General features: G+C 43.5%; 1 protein-coding gene across 6 annotated transcripts in view; it reads right to left on the bottom strand.

Moving 5' to 3' along the window:
- Nucleotides 1-22564, bottom strand: part of Uggt (UDP-glucose-glycoprotein glucosyltransferase) — a 218079-nt gene that overhangs the window by 60311 nt on the left and 135204 nt on the right. For all 6 annotated transcript variants that reach the window (XM_075682275.1, XM_075682274.1, XM_075682277.1 and 3 more), the window contains exons 12-21: nt 22409-22495; nt 21580-21699; nt 18765-18850; nt 14145-14280; nt 13544-13672; nt 13372-13455; nt 12524-12604; nt 11092-11215; nt 5918-6010; nt 1951-2045 (exon numbers count right to left, since the gene is read on the bottom strand). In XM_075682275.1, the coding sequence (XP_075538390.1) occupies nt 1951-2045; nt 5918-6010; nt 11092-11215; nt 12524-12604; nt 13372-13455; nt 13544-13672; nt 14145-14280; nt 18765-18850; nt 21580-21699; nt 22409-22495 (1035 nt within the window). The remainder of the gene's footprint in view (nt 1-1950; nt 2046-5917; nt 6011-11091; nt 11216-12523; nt 12605-13371; nt 13456-13543; nt 13673-14144; nt 14281-18764; nt 18851-21579; nt 21700-22408; nt 22496-22564) is intronic.

The raw sequence follows: 22564 nt of genomic DNA on the forward strand, positions 1-22564 counted from the left end.
TTCAAGGCCCCTGCAATCACTAATGTTGAGTGCAATGTTGTGTGCTTCAACATATAAACATCTGATCTGCATAACGCAACATCCCCATTCTGAGCCATGGACAAATTGGCGACGTCGCAGGCATCATAGTGACCTTAACGTTGGATCTTGCACCCTAGTTGGTCACTAGCTAGCATCATGTGTGAATTACCCAATTGCTCAATTTATCTTTTGTCACCTCTAAGATATCCTGATTAGTCACCAGATAATCGTTACATCTGGTCGCCTAAATGGACAGTTTCGTGTGTTTTGTGTGTCAGGGTATTTCATAATGTACTAGTATGTCACTATTAGACAACCCAAAACTCTTCTAAAATCATATCATATACCAACCATATCATAATTTGTAAATAAGGCTTTTGCAAACATTTTTTTGAAATTGTGACCCTGGTGTAGTCTTACCATTTGAACAGAAAAACCTGATTGCTTCTCAGTCTCCATGTCTCCAAAACTAGCCAATTATCATTCACTCACTCACTCAATCGACTTCGAAGTGTGCATGTGTGCCTGAATATTCACCAGTCACTACATCAACTCGTTGGATGTTTGCAGCGTGCTGCTTGATTGCAGCAATGCAGCATGCTTATTGTTTACTGCTGATTCAATGCAACAACTGCTTTCTATGCTCCCGTAAGATGTGAGAAAAATTTTCGTATGGAGGGATGGAGATCAGCTGCAGCGTACTTTTGTGGGCAAATGGTTAACGATAAATATATATCTCAGGTTAAAAAATAATTTAAAAAGCAGGAATGCTATGAAATTGAAGGTTCTGAAGTGCCTAAATGATACTGCAACTCCGAGATGTCAAGGTTCGACTACAGCACTCTAGTTTTCTTCAAGTGTGCTGACCAGGCATGTGTCAAAACTAGTGCTCGTTAGAATCAAGCTCATATAAAAACTAACGAGAACCGAGACATGTACATATTGAGCAAGCAGTGCTGATTGACAAGACTGAAGGAGGACGGCAACACATTTATCAAGACATGAAGCCTCTGTTGTTGGGCTGCTGAGCACGAGGTCGCGGGATCGAATCCCGGCCACGGCGGCCGCATTTCGATGGGGGCGAAATGCGAAAACACCCGTGTGCTTAGATTTAGGTGCACGTTAAAGAACCCCAGGTGGTCAAGATTTCCGGAGTCCTCCACTACGGCATGCCTCATAATCAGAAAGTGGTTTTGGCACGTAAAACCCCAAATATTATTATTATTATGAAGCCTCTGTTCACTGACCTAGGAGTTGGAACAGTGCTGAAAGCAAGGCAGCGAGACAGAACTGATCAAACTTGGCGCTGCATGCAGAAGCACATAGGTGGCATACAACACAGCTAACACATGAACATGTTCGGTAAGTACCACTTCATTTGTGAAATGTGCAGTAGGTATTGGGACTACAGATATACAATGACTGAAAGAACCTTGAAGTCCTTTGAAGGGCACTAGGTGCAGGTGCGAGTACCTAAATATAGCTGAACACTGATGCAAGCAATAACCAACATGTACACACAACAAAAATTTCCTCAACTCCTCAGGCAAATCCAATGAATCTAATATTTGCCTCACTGTTTTTAAACAAACTAAAAGCATGAATGCACGTCGATGCAGTTATTTCGTGCACTTTTGTGCATGCAAATCCAGCTTACAAATAAAACTGGCCTACTTTACAATAGTCCCAGGCTTTAAATGGGAACCAGAGCACTGAAAAGAAAAGATGCATTATACAGCTGTTCTACTTGGCACCTGTACTGTACCAAAGAAGAAACGTAACTAAACAAATGCAACAGGTCAAACATATCTTATGGCTCAATGTGTACTGTGCTAGAAACACATAACACACCTTACAACTATAACATTTGAAAAATAATAAAGGTCATTTGTATTCTATATGAACATACATACATGTGCACAAACTCACCAGATGTTCCATGGCACTGCGCAGCAGGTGCCGCCCCTCCGGTGTCTCAAAGTCTCCCACCACCCAGGCAGTCAGCGGGTAGTACCTTGTCCGGTCTTCAGGCATTTTGAGAGCAAAATATGCGAGGAGGCATGAACGGCGTTCCGATTACTTGATTTCGTTACGTGGTCTGCACATTGTAAGCTTTACAGTCATTGAAGATTAAAATGAGCACAACACAACATTGCCTTGCTGCACAGCATAGCGTAGGCACCTTGGACCATTTTCTTCACCAAAATGTGAAGTAGTTTTACAGAGCACACAGAAGCTGTGATTCCTTTCAGTTATGATTTGAAGTGATCTCAAAACATCTTTAATTAAGATATAAATGTGCTGCAAGGTCTGCATAAAGCCATATGTCTGATCTCACGCTCAATTACTGATAATGCCCTACAAGTGCGAACATAAATATGCATACGCTGCCGGCAGACTTTGCGGACACAGAGGGGACTGCACTAGGATCTGTACACTGCTACAACAGCTGTCAGTCTAGGCTGTAGGTCTGATCTTACGCTCAATTGCCTATAGGGCTCCCAACCTAAAGTCTGCTGACAGACCAGTGCCACGCCTTCCCCAAGCGGAGAGCCACGTCACCATTTATAAGGTCGCCGACACCGTGCAGCACTCACAATGCCCGTGATCATAAAATTGCTCCTCGCATTGCTTTTGTTTAGCGATGGCTCGACAGTATGGCAGCCAAGGATCCCGGTATTGCGGCATGGTGAAATGCCATAATAGTGATAAAAACACCGCGGGCCTGCCGCCGCTTCTCAATTTTAACAGCTTCCCAGGTAAATGGTATGAAAAGGAAAGCGGGCAGGCACGGATAACTGGCGTCTGCAGAAACAAATAAGTCGGAATGCTTGCTTTAATTCGTGGTAGCATTGTTGCTTCACCTTGTAGCTCAGTCACAAACAGTTTGCTCGTGACGAGGAGGATATTGCTGTAGCACTACTTCGACGTGCTTTGAGTAATGACCTGTGTTCATGGTGGATTGCGTGTGCGACACATGCTGTGCTTTCTTGTGTTTGTTGGACAGCGTGCAGGTAACATTTCAGTAGTAGAAAGCTGCAAGCAGTTGCGTGCTTTAGCACAGACGCGTGATTAGGTAGCCCATTCGTTAAAAAAGAAACAAAAAAACTGCAGTTCGTACTGTGCGCCACTTGACTCCACGAGTTGTGTTGCAAGAGCAAAAAAGTGGAGGTTTGAATCACTTTGGCTTTCGGTCGTCATAATATCCGTGCAACAAGCACACTTTGGATATCAATCAAGCCTGATCTGGATCAAACTTTTAAATTGCGATCAAGAATGGTCGCTGCTGCACGGTCAAACATTCCGGATTGAGTCGGATATCCTGATGCTCTGTCGCCAGCCACTCTTCTGGCCTCACTGCTTAGGCCGCTAGGCTTATCGGCTATTGTCAACTAAAGCTGTGGTTTCGTGCCAGTTGACATGACAGCAACTTGGTTCTTGGACAGCATGCTTGTGACATTGCACACACGGTTCATGCCTGAAACACCGTGCGATATTTGACATTTTGGTTATTGCCGTTATACAGTAAAATATCATTAATCCACACTCCAAGAGGACTGGAAAGTCAAATAATATTTAAGTAAAACAGAGTTCTAAGGAGAGCCCCTTTAAATATAGTGCCCGGTCGAATTACAGTTCTTGATGGATGCGAATTTCATCAAGTGTGGTTTCACAGCAGCACATGCCATGCTGCCATGAAGCTCTGCTTGCTTCAGTTCAGTCTCGGCTCCCCATGGGCCTTTCCTAGTAATTTTTACAGCATGTGACATTACAGTGCTAGTGACACACTGAGCGTTCACTTTTGGCTCTAGTTTGTCTTAAAGTGGTTCATGGGAGTGTTAGCCCCAACTTTGTTTGTTTGAAAAACTATTGCAAAGTTTTTTGGTGTTTGAATTCACAAGAGTTTTCCCTACTTAAGTACATAGGACATTGTCGGTACCGACAGAGCAGTTCGAATTATCCATCGATTCGAATGAAGAGATTCCAATTTCTCTGGATTTCACTGTGTATTAATACTAGAGCGTAGGTGACGGTGCCACAGAAATCATGCAAGTTCCAAAAATCAGTTGTCCTAAATTAAGTTGGTGACTGCCTTTGACATCTTTGTTACCAGAATTTATATATTGAGGCACGTGCAAACAAACATTTGCTGCCCTATAACCGATACCGTGTCGAATCTAGCATTCTCAATTTCATTAAAGTTGGAGAATACTCCACTGAAATAAAGCATGACCAACCAAATTTCATACAGCCAAATCTCGTTAATTCAAACTTTCAATTTATTTGAACTGATGCTGTGGTCTTGTCAAAGTTATGTGTATTCCAATGGGCAAAAACGCCCGATAATTCGAACGCGCAAGCATTTGGAACGATTAATTCTAACATACTGCACTCTGACAATGCCCTCAACAGCGCACCAAATCATGCGGTGGCGCCTCCGACCAGCAGATCCGCTGGCAGCCGTAGCCACAACACGGCAACGCTAGGCCTAGCTACTTCAACGTTCGTTACCTAACTTCTTGCTGTTTGGTACCGCGTTTTTCATTGAAACAATTCGCTGTTGTAAGCAATGGCACTGACTCCATCTTTGTAATCCTCGCCAATGGTTTCGGAGTGCGGAAAGTATGGCGCCATTGCATAATGCCGGTTCTCGAAAGTCAGCGTCGTCCCAATACAGCACTGTTATGCAGTGAAGCATACCAAAATTTAGTCATTATGCAAAAAGGGGGGTGAGGCATGCAGACAGGACACAAGAGTAGAGAAGTGGACAACACGAACGCCGAGTTAAAAGGGGCAATTGTCATGGGACATGGTACGTTTCCTTTAACATGCATGCACCCGCCGTCTCCTGTCACAATATGCGCACCGATACGCCTGATAATTGTACTGGCAGGCCTTTAGAGCTATTTTGGACGTGCCTGTGGTGATTTGAGCCCTTGGGGGTAGTAAAAGATGCGCGTTCATTTTTTCAGACTGCCCGATTTTTCAGACATTTTTGCAGCTCCTATGGAGTCCGAAAAAATAGAACGTTGACTGTATTTTCTTTAATTATGGGGTTTTACGTGCCAAAACTACTTTATGATTATGAGGCACACTGTAGTGGAGGACTTTGGAAATTTTGACCACCTGGGGTTCCTTAACGTGCACTTAAATCTAAGTACACGGGTGTTTTCGCATTTCGACCCCATCGAAATGCAGCTACCGTGGCCGGCATTCGATCCCGCAACCTCATGCTTAGCAGCTTAACGCCATAGCCACTGAGCAACCGCGGCGGGTGTGACTGTAATTTAAAAATACGTGTGCATAAATCTTGTGGAACTTCCCACTCATGTGTTAGCTCAGTGCACATGCACTGCTGCAGGTAAGTGCTCCATTCAATTAGCTTCCTTTAACTCAAGCTTTCTTTTCATTAGAACAAATTTTCGGGCCCCTTTGAGTTCGAATTATTGAGGTTCAACTGTATTTACTTTACTATACCCAATGATTCATCATATCCATGTTTCTTCAATAGTATACATGTACTCCTCCTGAGCCAAAATATAGACAACAGATTTCACGATAAAGTCGATTTTCTTTTACACCGATGAATAGAACTTGACATTGAAGGCTGCACTACAAATTTGGCAGAGTAAACTTTCCAGCGCCCACGTCAATTTTGTCTGAATTACTGATAAAATCAGTTTCTTCAGCAAGCCTCTGGTCCACATACTTTTGCTCACAGGTGTATGTAATGTGCGGTGATTACCTTGTGAGACAGCAGCATTTTTATTTTAAGGAAAGCTGCGCAACGTGCTATGACAGATGGCTACCCAGACATTGCCAAACCAGTTAAGAGGTGAATACAGCTCTTGTACAAGAAAAACAGCTGGCTTTTTTAAGTGTGAAGGAGCCTCACCTTTGGGCAGTACGTACAGAACCTGCGAAGCAAATGTGGCTCCCATGTCTGGTGGTGAAAGCGATGCAAAGTCGTCAGGGGTCAGCCCTACAACTGCAATATTAAACAACAAACAGAGCACTCAGTATTTACGTAACGTAATGCAAAGCGGGCATAGACATTATTTAACAAGTGAATAACGAATTTTATTTATATGTACGCAGCACACAAGTGCCAGCTAAGGACTCTCCACCTACATTTCACTGTGATAGCAATTACATGGACACTCCAGGTGCATTTCTGCTGTCAGCGTTGCTGTCACCGTGAGGTTCCGTATGAAGTCCAAGGGCGATAAAATTGTCGCCGTGCACCATATGCTGTATGTGCGAGTGAAAGCATGCAAGGATGAGCCAGCAATCGTGGCTCAGCTACGGCAGTGCACGGCCGCCCGGGCTGCTGTATCTTGAAAGCTATCTGCGACAAGGACAGAGTTCCCCGCACACTGTGTTTTCTTGGCTTAGTTTGCATTGATGCGACGCAGCACAAAGATAAATTTGCTCACTGCTGCTGCCGCACTTTCTCACTCCAGTGTTCTGACAGCGAGTTTCCGCGGTCCTCGAGTGAGATGTGTTCATGTTTGCTTGAGCGCGCATGACGCCATGCTTGTTAATTTAGTTAGTATGCCTAACTTTACAAGTTTGTACGGCCGATAAAACTACTATCCTTACTTTGTGAAGCTGTCCACTAATTTGATATCGCAATCGATGCTTCGCCTTTTGGGCAAAACTGCGACTTTTTTAACCAAATGCTTTTTCATGCATTGAAGCACAATATTAACTGGAATGCCCAGGTATTTCATCGCATGCTTTGGCAATGAATACCGTGAAATTGATGTCGTCCCAAAAATTAATTCTAAGTGGATACACCTTGCAATATCGCTGGCTAGAATTCATAAATTGCAATATGTGCCATAATATGATTATTTCCGGAATTAATTAGATAATTCTTGTTAATTAGGTTAATATGTGTTTCGGATTCTTGTGTGAGCAATGTCCACTTCTTTGAGTATTCCAGCTCAATTAATGGAATTACGTTATTGGCCACAGGTGATTTTTAAAAGCTCTGTAATACCCAGAAATGATCACCTGGTATGTGACTCCTACACAATTACCACTATGAATAAAACAGAGAATCTGTTCAGAAAAAAGCTGTTTGCTTTATATGTTGCCATAAGGATGGAAAAGTTTGGCCCTTTTCTCAGACGAAGATTCCTGGTCTGCTCCTCTTTCTTTCTTAGCAGCAGTGGGGGTGTTTCTACTCCGGTAGCGGCTGCGTATAGTGCAGTTGAGCATGGCGGCAAAAGCCCTAACTTCAAAGCAATCTGCGTTGAGTACTGAGTCTAGGTGCGCCAAGGGCTCATTGCTTCGTTTGCGCTGTGTTCTCATCGCTTAGTTAATGTTGAAGGGAGAGGCAGCACAAAGGTTAATATGAGCACTACTGCTGCCGCTCTTACTCATGCTAGTGTTTTGACAGCAAGTGTCCACGCTCATGGAGTCAGTCAGTCAAGAACTTCAGTGAGGTCCTGAGGAGTTTTAAGCCGTTAGAGATTCCATGCAGGGAGCTCCTCGGGCCGAGACCGTAGGCGACGCCCAAGTCGGGACAGGGACGTGGTGTCGCTCCGCCAGTTCTTGGGCCCTATGTTTTTCTTTTTGCCTGTGCGTGGGTGACACCATGCTTGCTAACTCAGTTAGTAAGCGAATGCTTACGAGTTTATACGGCCGATAAAGCTATACTATCCTTGCTTCATACAGCTGTTCACTAATTTGCTACCGCAATTGATTTGCCTTTCACGCGAAACTGCAACTTTTTTGCCTAAGTAGAGGCAGCAAGTGGATGGAGCCTCAGAAATCATGAGCACAACAGTTGGAAAGTCAGGAGGCATGGAAGTAATGTAAAACGACAAAATGTGCAAGAAAAATTAAAAATGGCACATTTGCAAGTTTCATCAAAAGAAAACAAATACTTAGAAAAAGACTTTGGCATGCAGAGGCTGGGTACCACACTTGTCTTGCTGCACTGCCTATGCGCAATGCCCATGTATGGACATGAGACTACGTCCCTCTGGAGCTTGCTAATCAGTGCATTCCAATCCTGTGATGAGGCAACTGGCTACATAGAGGAGAAATGCCAGTAGGCATAGGTGTCATTTGCAGGTGTTCGTGGTTTGTGATTCATACACCAAGCTTCTCTATTTGCAGTGTACAAACCAGCTGGATTTTTTAGTAATGCGTTTCATATATTCTTTTTTACATGGCTTTGTTCTCATCAATTTTTTATTTTGTCATTTGCTGTCAGTGCTATAGCAACGTGACAATAATATGAAGCAAGAAATCTGCCAGCAATCAAGTAATGTATGCATGAATGATAGGCACGTGGCTGCTTCAGTGCTATCAACTGTAGAGACACGTTTCAAGTGTAGGGAACAGCTCGTTTCCTAAAGACCACTTGGCATCCTTGTTGCAAGGTAAGAGTTCCTTTACAACTCCTGCCATTATGAGGCACTAAAATGAACACTCAAAGTCCTCTTAAAGAGCAAAGTCCTCTTAAAATCCTCTTAAACTGCAGGCACTTTTGTGTACCCAAGAGCTGTGACAGAAAACAGTTTCGATGAAACATCATATAAAGTATCACAGGTTTTGCACAGTTACACTGTCGAAGCTCATACTTATAACGTGCAAAATACCAGACATGCAAAAGGCCACTTTTCACATGTGTCTTTGGGAAAGAACTGAGAGCTGAACGAGTTGGTAATTATTTGTGGTAAAACTGCAGCACGCACGAATGACGAAGGATATGGGTAGTGCCTCCTGGCAGGTTCGGCATTCTACTTGTTCGCCTGAGATTCAAAACAGCGCTTGCTTGTAAGCTGCTTGTGCCCTTTGTCATTTGTGCACTGCAGTTTTACCAGAAGTGTGTCATTGCACTTATTAAAAACCATGATTTCATTCAATAAATTCTCAACGCTGTTATCATTTCTTTATATTGCAGTGAATACAAGCAGCTATTGTTCTGTTTCCTTTCTGTAGGGACAGGTACAGCGAAAACCCGGGTATGCATGTCCCAAATTTGTGATGTCCTGGGTTCCATGGCAGATTAGTGCAGTCCTGGCGAACTTCTTACAGAAACAATGCAATGAAGACCTCGATTATGTGACACGAGACAACACATCCTGTCTCATACTACGACCCGCACTAAATTGCGATGCCAACGGCAAATGCGTGAGAAACGCTGCCAGCCACCGGTCTGGCCCTCACAGCCCCATCCCCTCCGTCAAGAGGGGAAGAGTGCCCCTTTGCATGAAGCAAGCTTCGACTGTATTCGTACTTCTGTCGTATTTGCTCCCCTCTCATCATTCATTTCCCTTTCCCATCTTCACATCACTCAATGGCAGCCTGGGTGATCACTTTCAGAGACAGTTTCACTTTCATGAGATTTCCTGTGACTTGCCAGAATCAGCATTGCGTGCTTTTGCATATACGACTGACTGTGTTTTTGGCACTGTGCCAAGCCTCACACAGTTAGCTGAGTCTCGCGAAGGTGATCGCCCGTGAATATTGTCCCAGCGCGTATGAAAAGTGTGAAGGTATGTGCAAAGATCGAACCGATCAGCCACCGGACGGCATGCAGATCGTGTCTAATCATGTGTTTCCACATTCAGTTCAGAGCTTTCTGTTTACACGTGTGCATACAAAACTTCTAATGCATCATCCGTTGTTGGGTTCCTGGTCTCACATGGGTCATCGTATGAGACGGGATGTGTGAGCAGGCACTGCCTCACACCAACACTGCTGGCGGCCACCTTGGACAAGGACGACACCAAAGATGGTGCTGTGCCTGTGCTTACATTAACGGATGTGCTACGCAACACTGACAACATTCGGAGATCTGTCTGTACAGGCGATGCTGTAGGTAACCTTCTTGCGGATGTTGCTGTTGAAAGCAAACTCTTGCTGTGTGGGTCTAAAGATGCTTTAAGAAACTGACCAACTTTTTTTACGGGTGTAGTTGAGAAAACAACGTTTTAGCATGCTGGCAGGTGTGGATCACGGTATGGAGTATGCTACGTAGTATCTACAATAAAGTGCCATTGCCACCTGCACTGCAGTATTCTCTTTCCATTTACTTTTTAGCAGTTTTGGTTTGCAAGTCCTGCAGAGTATTAGTGTACAGTTTAACTTGAAGCCCCTCAAAACACTGTCATGTGAATTCAGTTAGAAACCAATTCAGTTAAAGACCGACATGAATGCATAAGTTGATCTGTTCAGAACATTAATTTCTAGAAAGGTACCAGCATGAATGAAGAAAATACAGTCCGCAGTTCACAATGCTTGCTTAAAAGCCCACTGGCGTTTTTTGTTTGTTTGCTCCACACCTGCTGTGTTTTACACTATGGCTTCTCTGTAGAGCCATTACCCTATTTGATTCCAACAAAGCAAGCCCACAAACTGCCTACACATTACAGTTCGATACACAACCGAAGCAGAACTTGTGACATGTTGACAATTTATCATCACATCCAGTGCCATTGCCAGTGTCATCAAGAGATGGCAGCACTACAAGTTTCTACAATGTCCAATGTACATTAGCTATGATGATGCATGGACACACCTATTCAATTGAGAAAAGTCATTCAAGATAGAAGTTATTTTACCAGCATTGTCACATGTTCTTGGCATTAAGAAGAGCTGTGTGCATAATAAGACAATGTAGTGATATGGTTAGTTGAGGCGTGGGCCCCAAACCCATTGTGAATGATTATGGAGTGGTCCAAGGAATGCGGAATATCAACTGCAATGAATTGCATGGAGGACATGCTGTTGTTCATAGGAAATGTTAATGAGATGTCTCAAAGTGCGTGTGAATAAATTCCCATGAAAATTTTGAAGGTTACATGTTTTCTTTTCAGATAGCAAAAATTGTAGGCATGCTGCTTTTTCTTTGTGATAAAGATGGGTGCATGCTACTTTCGGGTGCAAATTATTTTCTTGCTTTCAACTCCCAAAAACTGTATGCATGTTAGATTCGGAAGGGAGTCAGAGCTGGGCAAACATGGTAAATGACTGGTCAGGTGATCTATTGAGTAAGACCAAGACACCACTAACAGCGGGATGCAAGTAGTAAAAGCCTGAACTGACCAACTCGCCCAGTGAGATCCAGGAAGTTGGTGCCTGGTGCAAGAACTCGCTGGTTCAGCCGAGGCATGATGTTTGGCTGTTCCATCAAGAAGTCCAGCACATCCTTGGAGTCATTCAGCTCCCCCTGAAAATGCCAGTTTCACGACACATCAACCAGGCAGCACATTGTGCCACTCACACTGAAAGCCCAGTCTGATCTGGCAGGGCAATCAGTCAGACCTGTCAGCTTGGTCAGGCTTCCCAAGTTAGCTCAAAAGTTGCAAAAGCATCACGTCAGTCTCCGCTATTAATCTGTATAATACTTGTTCAAGCGCCCATAAGCTACGCAGTCACAGATGCAAATGCTTTAAGGCAGCTCTTGGATTGTTCATCTTTTCTTTAACACAGTGTGAAGAAAGGACTGGACAAACATAGCCCTGCCTTGCACTTTCCTTCTCTTCCGTGCGATATGGGGTATTTGTGAGTCAGTGAGTCGTAAAAAGAAGAAGAAAAAAAACAATAACAAAAAAAGTCGGCCACACTGTCCCGGCCACCTATATAAGCAATGGTCTCAGCAGCTCTGCCAATGGTACAAGATATGTATATAACCTGACATCACTATGGGCCTATTTGTCTCAATGCACAATACTGCTTGCAAGAGAGTGATCAAGCCATCTTACTTTAAGGGTTAGTGGGGTAAGGTAAGTTTCAGCATGCTCATCCAACCCATGCAGACATAATGCCACATGATGTGCTTGTTTTACTTTTTCTCGTCACTGCTCATGTGCGGCCTTATCTTTTTGTTTCGAAGTGTGAGTTGTCATGTTTGCCTGCACTGTTATCTCCCTCTCAGAGCGCATACTGAATGCAATGCTTACAGCGTCTGCACAATCACTGTGCTATGGGCACGTTGAGAACTTTCTGTGTCATGTATAAATAGCGGCCGGCCAAGAGCCGCTTCAGTTCGGTTCTCATTCAACAATCGCCGACTGTGCTTGCTACTATTCTTACCTAGTGTTGCTTGCTCCCTCGACACAGGTTTGCCAAGTCAATACTTCTTTTCTCTACTGATTATTTTTGGTACTGTTCCTCCTTCTTCACCATCACACACCATGACAACATAGCAAAGAATTTATGAGGGAGTGGAGCTTGGACCCCAAACAACTATACTTCACACCCTTGCAGCTTCCGTCAACACAATTTAGCGTGACACAGTATGTACCTAGTTGGAGCTAGCACTTTGCATAAAAACTGCAGGGCTGAGAAGTGCGACACAGGAAGTACCCAGTTGGGGCTAACAATTTGCATAGAAAGCAAAGAGCTGAGAAGTGTGACACAGTATGTGCCCAGTTAGAGCTAACACTTTGCATTGAAAAAAAAAAAAACAACAGGATCTCGTGCAAACAAACAGAAGCAGACAAATGATTCTGGGACTTGGGATACACAAACTGACCTTGTAGACACTCTTCTGGATCATGGGAGTCTGCTTCATGATTTCAGTCAGGACACCTTCCTCAAACATGTCTGCATTTAACTGCAAGTAATAAAAAAACAACAAAAAGATGAAGATGGTAAGTTACAGTGAAGCTGTCTATATAGCATCAATTAATACGACAGCACCTGGAAGCCTAGAAAACTATTCATGGAAACAGAGTGAAAGCACAGATGGGACATTGTGCACTGTTCATTACTGCATGAAAACTGACGTCATGATGGATTGCAGGCTCCAGGTGGGAACTGCGCAGCCATTTTTTAATGTAGTTTGCTACCATGCAAAGTTGCAAGCTTATGCACTACAAACAAAAAAAAAAACTTTTTTTTTTTTTTTTACAGAGAACTAATGCATACACATCCTCCGCATGATATTTTAGGACAACTGACTCATTTTCATGTCATCACTATTTTTGTCTCAGCAAAGAACGCATGAAAAATGGATTTAGCTATAATAATGGTGCACTTGCATTGCAAACATCCACAATCTGATGTTCGCCACGTGAATTGTGTTTGCGAATGTTTATGACAAATTTAAGCCTTATTTGTTTGTTTAGGTACCCTAAAGGCACCAGAGGGCATTACATGGGGAGGGAGGGGGGAGCGATACGATATCATTATGTCATTCTCTTCTCAATACACATCATCGTCTCATACATAAATTAATTCTATAAATCAATAGAAAACAGCCAATTTCGCCCAATGCCTTCCTTGAATTCCTAAGATTTCAGAAGGAAATGTCATGCTGCACGTTTTTAAATATTTGACACTGATAGTGGCACATATTGCATGATAGACGCGTCCACTCACATGACTTTGCTTCAACAAGACACCATTCAGGAGTGCCTGTGGAGTGCCGGTGATGCCCGTCTTGTTGATGAACTCCCAAGCTAGCTGAAATGCGGATGGGTGAAAGAATATGAAATGTGCAGAAAAGCAAGACACGGGAGGGAGGGGGGGTGAGAACGGCTCTCTGTCACACCTTGCGTCCAGTGTCATAGTCCGAGTCCTCCCCAAAAACCATCTCCAGGTCCTCTCCAGGAAACTTGAGCTTGAACTGAGCGATGACCGTCTCGGTAGTAACGGGTCCACCTTTGCTTACTGCATATATCTGCATGAAGAGATTTATAAGTTTAACACTCAATGAACATTGAACTGCAGTCGCACCTGGTTATATCGAACTCGAAGGGGATTATGATGTAGTTCAATATATTAATAATTCGAAATATGAGATATGCCTACCTGAAGCTTATCTGAAACCTCCACACATCTTATGCCGTTTCCCATGATCGTGTCAAATGCACAAAAGTTTACTTATTTTTTGGACACAAATGCCCCAAGTCACTTGCACACTAGCGTTGTATACTCCATTCTTTTACCTGTCAGGTTACCTGACAGATTCGGTATTGTAAACCAGTGCTGCAGAAGCTGCTTGAAGACACCCTCAGGGTTTGCCTAAACTGTCGGACAGATCATCCATTTCAAAAGCATGCTTCACTATTGATGGGACACTTCAGAAGGCAAGAAAGAGAGAGAGAGATGCTGAAATAAATACAGACGAACAGAAGAGGTAAAACTCTCACATCAGTAATGAAGGACAGTCCATCGTAAGGCACGGTGTTCTGACTGATAAAGTTGAAGGCATTCAGCATGGCCACACCCGCATCCTCGTTTCCTGTCACAGACATGTTGGGGTTCACGGCAAACACCAGGCCTACCCTGGAAAATGAGAGGGCAGTGAGCTGCATTAAATTTCTCTTGATACACACTGTGAACCACAGATGTTGAAAGACTGTTTAATTGGTTACTGGCATTGTGAAACATGGTTTCAGCAGTAAGCAAGATGAAGACAAACACTGTGGGCAGCACGGTATGAACATGGTGCTCTGCGGTTTGAGCCTATGGTGTGCGGCTTGGCCTGCCCTGGGAAAATATGCCATTCAGTCGTGGAAGTTGGTGCCTTGACACGGTCAAGTAAAGGTGCCGCTGTCCGCTTGTCAGCCTAGTGTCTATCTATGGGAGCATCAGCTGGCCGTCTCATTCAGAAACCGCAGCCCTGAGCCTACAACACAAACATGTATGTAAGCAGTGATGCAGTAAAGCCAGTTGATTTCTTGTGCCCGTCCAATGGTGTAAGAAGACAAGAGCTCCAACAGGCACAGGCGGTGCATCCAACAAACATTCGGTTATGCCAAGCCCCGCTGCAAAGGGCAGCACATCTTAATGGCCAGTCACTGTGTTGTTTTCGCTGGGTCTTCGATGGCAGCGTCCCCTTCGAACATTGCTTTTTAAACATGTAAAAGCTTCTTGCTATAATTTTCAGCAGCAATAGAACCATCTAGCACATCTATTGTTGCCATTTAGTGAGTGCTGACATTGACTGTGCCCTCGAGAGGTTCTGTTTTGGTCTTTTTCACGCTGGTGCAGGTGACATTTTGTATTGATCTTAAAGGGAAACTAAGGGCAAATACGAAGACAAGCTATAGTGATAGATTAGTGCTTAAGAATCTCTAAGGCACCAATATTATCACGAAGAGCTTCAATAATCGAGAAATTGAAGTAAATGCAGGTCATGATTACAGACTCCCCCGGGACATTCAAGTACTTGCCCGATGACGAAAGCACTCCTCAGTTTAATCATGTCACTAGTACTGAACCACACGTCACAAAAAAACATCCTTGTATTGTATTATGAGACGAAATAAAATGCTACTTGTCCAGTTCTACTTCATTTAGAAAAAAAGAACTCAATGACATTATCCTTGACAATGATGTGGGCGGTTGAAAGGCATTGTTTTTGCTCTACTCCGCGCCACCCACACTTTCGCATTTCAGTAGTTTCATTATCGCGTAGTGCAGTGCTGGTTTTGCTGGCTAGTGAAACTTACACCAACTGCAAGTAGTAGAAAATTCAACTTCCATGTGATGTCGCGGGATGCCCGACCAGTCTACGCCACTTGACCAAAACACAGCTGCAGCAGCGAATCCACTCCTCTGTCTTGGCTTGGTACCGCCGCCTGTTGGGCGCCGTTTTACTCACAGATGGCAGCAAAGGGTGTATGCAACATCACCACTCCCCCGGTTGGGTGGCGGGAGATTTGAATTTTGAAAGAGGTATTCAGACTGTTCAAATGTAATTTTCTCGTAAACTAAGTCTTTTCTGGCCATGAAACAAATGTTGCGAGGTTTCTGGAATGGTATTTAAACAGTCCACATCGACTTAGTATTTGCCTTTAGTGTCCCCTTAAAGGGTCCCTGAAATGGTTTGGACAAATTTCGTAGACACACAGGGTATCTACAGTAAATCACTTGCACCACCATTTGTGTGAAGCATCTAATACTAAGAGAACTAAGGATGATTATAAGTTACCCTCCTCCATAGCCATGTATTTTCTCCTCAATTTGTTCCCCAAGTGATCGGGGTTAAGCTCCGCCTTCACTGGCTCTGCGTAATGATGGAATGTGTCATCTGCATCCGGTTGTCTTGGAGCCAGCACGCGAAGGCTCTTCAACCTCTGTGCCAGCTGCCTAGAAGCCAATCCATAGCGATAGCTATCAAAGCAGTGCGCTTTATGAGCATTTTCAGTATTCCGTTAACTACAGGTGAGCTCGACATTTCGATGGTTGGGTGGAGGCGTAAACTAAAGCCCTTCCCCACTACTATTGCTGTAACGAAATACCTGTAGCATAGACATGCGTGAGCGGCCTGATCAGTCTGCACGGTCCTGCCACCTGGTGGTGCAAAGCATAACCAGCCAAACAAAGAGCTAATATTGCTCTAACCAAACGTAAAACATTTTAAACATTTAGAAAAACAACATGTTACCGATAATGCACCTGCCGAAAATTTATGCCAGCAGCAAAGTAGAATAAACTTGGTTACTGCTATATTAGTACTGCGTTTGGTTGAGCTCTGTGCAACCAGCTAGCCGCATCGTGCAAACTGTTCATGTTTGCGCCTCCGCTCATCCCGTGAAACGCACAGGCCCAGTCTGCTTGCGCTTGCGCTTACCCGAATACTGGACGTAGGAAACACTATTGTGGTAGTAATCCTCCGACATAAAGTGACAGCCACAAACGCGCAAACCCTGGTGCCGATCGGATACCGACAGTCCGATGCACCGCAGCCACTCTGCTCGTCTGCTGCCTTGCAGAGCGACACAATGTCGCAGCTTGACATATAGCCAGTCACTACGTTTGCGGCCCACAACGCAACAAGGGCGAACTATAATGTTAGCAAAAAGAAAGATTGAGACCAACGCAGACCACGGAGCTCTTGTCAACATGGAGCATGTTGCAACACAAGCAGACGACACGTGCTGTGTGCCGGAATTCTTATGCAGTGATAAATTGTCCTAGTGCATTTCCTTTCTGTTACTTTATTTTCTATAGAAACAAATTAACGAACATTCCAACTATTACAAACAATATTTGTTTGCCATAAAGTTGAAAAAATTATTCATGAAGCATCCTGAGCAGACAATTGTATAGCGCGCCCTACTGACGTCATATGGTCACCTCGCATCACCTGGTCAGGTGCGGCTGAAAACTCAGCCAAGTGGCATGCTGCGATCGGTAGCAATGTACATTTTTAAAGCCTTATAATAAATTATACACTTTATACGGAACACTTAGATGCATTAATTGATGATCAGAAAGACCTACTCTTATGACACAGTATGTTTGTACAAAATCGTCAAAATCGTTTCAGGGTCCCTTTAATGTATTGAGCTGCAGTTTTAAGCAAATGGTACCTTTAAATGATCATTTGATGCCTTTGAAGCTCTTTTTTTTGCTGTGACTTCTTACTGCCAGTATGTTACATTCCCGATCTGCGTGTGTGTGTGCTTTGTTGGTGAATGACAGCAAAGCAACAAGGGGTAGATATTGAGAAAGTAAATTCAGAACTCTTATGTTTAGCACCACTTTCACAAGGCAGACCAGGGATACCTTTGGTGTTGTCTTGTGAACTTACAAGCACGTTTTCTGCTGTCTTGTGTAACACATCTAACTGGAATATTAGACGTTCATGGAGGCCTTGCTTGAGTTAGGCTGTTTCTCAGGCAAGTCCTTTGGCTCTCCTGTCGCAGAGTGCTTTGAAGGGCAACTTGATCAGTTAATAAAAATTGTCGCAACTGCGCCTCTTCTGCAAGACATACCGCTGGATTGTACATGTTGTGCAACATTTGCCACTGGGCTCAGAAGTCCACGTCTCGGTGAGAAAATGAGGATGGAAGTGCTTTTAGCAGACATAGTCCTTTGGTTGAAGTACAGACTTTTCACACGTTTGCAGTCAGCTTCTTTCTTTTTCAGCACCCAGAAAATTTACACTTTTATCGCACGAAGCGTAGCCGCTGTTAAAATGTGGCAGGAAGCACTCATTTCCCACGGTGATGTGAAGTCATCGCTGCCATAACATGCTTTGACAGGCATACTAAGTAACCGCCCAGTCGTTCTTGCTGCTTTCTCAATGAAGAAAAAGCAATACTTTAATTACTCGCGCAGCACTGGAAATGCAGTCACATCATGTTCGTTCAAATCGCCACAGGTATGCAAGAAGAGACCAGAACAAGAAACATCCCAAATGTAATCAAAAGGTATAAATCCCACACAGCTTTACTAGACCACCACGCAGTGCATCTATAAGCAATGCATAGAGTGCAGTCAATGCTACAAAAGAGTATTTCAGTACGTCTGAAGAAGGTAAGAATAGCACTGCGATGAGCATTCCCACAAAAAGGCTGTGTGCTGTCTGCTTGAGCAGATGACACGAGCCTCTGTGGCGAGAAAATTGGTTGGCTACGAAGGAAATGAAGAAGAAGTTACACACTCGTGAGCATCATGTTTCATAGAAACTTGCAGATAATCCTGGTGAAGATCAAAGCTTGCAACATAAATTTTCCAGCTCATTATTGCCATGCAAACTTCCACGACCTATTGAAACCCCAGTGAAACCAACAAAGTAACAGGCCACTAAGACAGGTGCTGCTCCTAGCAGTGGCGAACATTTATTTAACTCCACTCCCCATTGCGGCGACTCGCTGTTGAAGCACCTTGCTTCGTGCACCGTGGCCCATCATGAGCAGTTCATGTTTACGTGTTCATCTTGCTCATCACTGTAACCATGTTTGATAACACCACCAACAGCTGATGACACAGTAAAATTGCGCTTAAAAATTACAAGCACAAAAGCAAGCAGGTACCTCAGGGGAGCCCGGTGGACGTAGAATGACTCTGCCAGCTTGAGGATGTCCTTGGCATTTTCTTTGGAAGGATCAACTATGACCACCTGGCAATGACATAAAATGCATGCCATCGTTGAAATGCATGCCTTCTCCCATCAACATAAGTGAAAAAAACATTGGGCTGCAAAATGTGCTTCATTGTAAAGTGAACATTTGGTGTCCTTGCCATTTCATTTCGTAAAGAACAACTTGTTGAAAAGGTAGAGTTCTAAAGAAATGAGTAGCCTATCCTAGGAGATGAACTCGAGCTGTGACGAGCCTAATTTAACTGATGCTCTGACTATCATACATTCTCATGTTAAGGGTACTCATTTAAATTTCAGTTCAAATTTATTGGGTGCAGCTCTTTATGCACGAGTAAAACGTAAATAAATGTGTGTCTACTCTGAACAACAGGCATGCTTGCTACCATATGTGATGACCGTGGGACACTTTTATTATAGCTTTGATTGCTAGCTTGTTCAATACAATTTCAATACGACTTGTGGCTACTTGTTCTTTGTGTATTTGTTCAAGGAGAATCAAATCCAATTCAATTCAATTCAATGTTGCTGGCATGTAAAATAGTAGAGCTGGAGCAGCTGCAATCGGGCTGATTCACCAAAATCATGCAGTTCAAAACTAAAGCTGTCCTTAAATGCAGGCTCACATGCAGATGTCGCACTGTGTATAAGATTGTGCAATAAAAATGCCGCTAGGGTTTTCATGCAAAACACGAACAGAATGTTACAGCCAATAGTGCCTGCGTGCGTTGCAAGCTGTGTGGGACTGATGAAAGATAGTTCCAGTTCTTGGTAACTATTACTGACATAGAGACATGTACATTACTTCTGTGTACTAGCCAAGGCTGGAATGGAACACAGACCTTATCACTAGGCGTGTGCAAACATCAAATATTAGATTTATAATTGAATATCAAATCAAATGAAGAAACATAAAAGAAGCCAAATATTACCTCGGATATGAAACGATTTTTCACAAAATTTAATGCTTACAAATTTTGGGCAAGAAAATACAGTGCTGCACATGGCCCGGAGTCCTCTAGCATTGCATAATGAGAATGTAGCAAGCTATCGGTATCTTAGGTAGTACATAGAAATCAAGTTATATAGTATGGTCTACTCTTATATAATTTCGTATGCTGGCATATCAAATTAATGTGGCAGCACTCATTACAGCTCAGTTCTGGTATATGAAGGTCTAGAAAATAATTTTTTTGTCAATAGAATTTCTGTTGAATAAAATTGAGTGCTCTTTTTTTGTCTCTGAAAGTAATGAATTAGTGACGTTCTGTTGTACTGAATAACAATGAGGTTCTCAGTTTAATAGCGGACCTGTGTTTTGCGGCAATCGTTTAATTATTGCATTGAAGGTCTTTCTTTCTAGTTTTTCTCCAGAATACTGAAGGGCTTTCCCACTGTTATGGCAGGTGGGTTACCGTAAGGCCAACTTGCACGGCAGAAGAAAGGTCTGCACGTCACATGACACTATCACTGTTCCGTGCATAGTTGGCGCTGACAGTAAAGAGCAGGCACTGTCCACACCGTTTCATTGTCAGGTTCGGTGTGTATTGCCACCTGTCACAGGTTCTGAAATCTCGAGGGTTATGGCAAGTTCTCGTGAAGCTAATGGCCTGGATCCAGTGTAGCTATGACAAAAATTCGTTCCTGTTCCATGTGCCAATAGGCCACAAGACGTCACGGAGTGCTTACCACTAATATGTTCATACGGCTGGGTCATCAGTAATCGGTCCCGATATCATTTGTGCGGGTTAGATTGATGTCTGTTGAAGCAGCGTGAAGTTCATCGCCGTGTATCCAACATGACCTGTGCACCCATCGCACGCTTTCGCACTTTCTGAAATACGTGCTGCTTATGTTTCTGTTCCATTTGTTTGTGTCACATTATCATTTTGACTGGTCCTGTCGACCCAGACGAATGTTGTAGGTGGAACCGGCTGATGCCGCGATGTTCTGCAAATAGTGACATTCAAGTGCTGTGTGTGTGATCCCCGCATTGGGCCGATGTCAAGAAGCTCTTGCACTGACTAAGTCTGAAACCGCATCAGCCTGGGTGATCCATCTGCAGCACACTCGGCGTTTCTTTTGCACCAAAAACGAAATGAAATGCTTGCTTGGACGGCATCAAGCACGAGGGGCTCAGCGGCGTGAGCGACAAGCGGCACTGTGCGGGTCTGTACAACGAATAAATATTCGCAAAATCTAATAGTAGATATTTGATTTGCGAATCAAATTATTTGAACATTCACTATTCGAGTCGGTGATACTCGAGTATTTGCACACCCCTAATCATCACGCATGGCAACTTTAGCACACGTAATCTAATCGATAAAGACCTCAGCAGTAAACCTGAAGTGAATTCTTCCTAGGTCTATCTCCAAAAAATTTAAGATAGAGAGGAGAAAACTTGAATTTGGCATCAAAAGATGACCACAGGGGCAATGTTTACAGGTCATGTAAAGTCACTCTTTGGACTTCCCAATATATTGAGAGCGCTACATAGAGACCAAGCCCAACATTCTAAGAAATAGACTCAGATCCAGATTAAGGCCAAGGAAGAAAAAGAAAACTATTATGAAAGTGCCATCAACAAACAATCTATTGATTTAGGCACATCACAAAGATGATCAATCAGAAGCCACAATTTCTAACTTGTGGCTCAAGCTGTATTGTGTAGGGGGGAGCTATGAATTGCTGCGGCTAGAAACACATTCAACAAGTGGACCTCAACTCTTGATGGTAGTGATGCTTACCAGGTTGTACATGTTCTTGCGCACATGTCTCAGCATGCCAGGGTAGGTGGGCCGTAGCATGTCCTGGACGCTGCTTGGCCAGGTGCGGTACACTGGGTCTGTTTCAATGTCATTGATGTACTGGGGGGGGGGGGGGGAAGAAAGACAGGCAGATTCCTTTTAGCCAGGCAGAATCTTGAAGCAAGGTTCTTTTGATGTCAAATCACCACAAAGATAAAGTACATCTCTGCACCATGCAGAACATTCATCGTAGAATGCCCATCACATATTGAGTGCCAGAAAACGGATACCAACAATGGTAATGGTACCATGAAACGATAACCCTGGTACAAATACACAGTAAACAATGAAAAACATGCAAGCATAAGAAGGGTATCCTGTATCTTCAGTTTATCTGTATGACACTTTGCGACAGCCTAGGCATGGGCTTTTTCAAAAGATGCCGAATTGCACAAATAATTCAGCCCCAAGCAAAACAATCACACAGTAGCAACTTACAACATCATGGTAATGGCGTTGTAGTTGTAATCCAGGCAGTCAAAAGCCACCACTATCGATACTGACAGGTTGTTTTTCTTTCAAAAAGTGCCACACAACCCCTCTTTTTCAGCAATAATGTGCACTAACTGAAGTCTGTTCTGTGCTACCTAAACATACATAGCCCCCTTGTTGGTCCAACACAAAACATGCTTTCCAATATTAGAACACAAGAACGAAACCACATTCTGTGTGGTCAGGCCTGTTCACAAAGCATTAAGACGTACAATTCCACACTGAGATGCACGCACTAAGTTTTAGATGGCAAATGATAAATACAGGGCTGACTCACCAGCACTGCAGAGTCTCTGATGTCAACTCCATATTCTTGTTTGTTGTTTACAAGGTCCACTTTCACCAAGCTTGGTATGAGATCTTTCTGCAAGTAGAACGCACACACACATCCTCTTTTAACTTTGCAGCTATTTTAGCCCACAACATGTTGTAA

The sequence above is a fragment of the Dermacentor variabilis genome, chromosome 2 (genome assembly GCF_050947875.1).
Source record: "Dermacentor variabilis isolate Ectoservices chromosome 2, ASM5094787v1, whole genome shotgun sequence".
In the NCBI taxonomy this organism is placed as follows: domain Eukaryota; kingdom Metazoa; phylum Arthropoda; class Arachnida; order Ixodida; family Ixodidae; genus Dermacentor; species Dermacentor variabilis.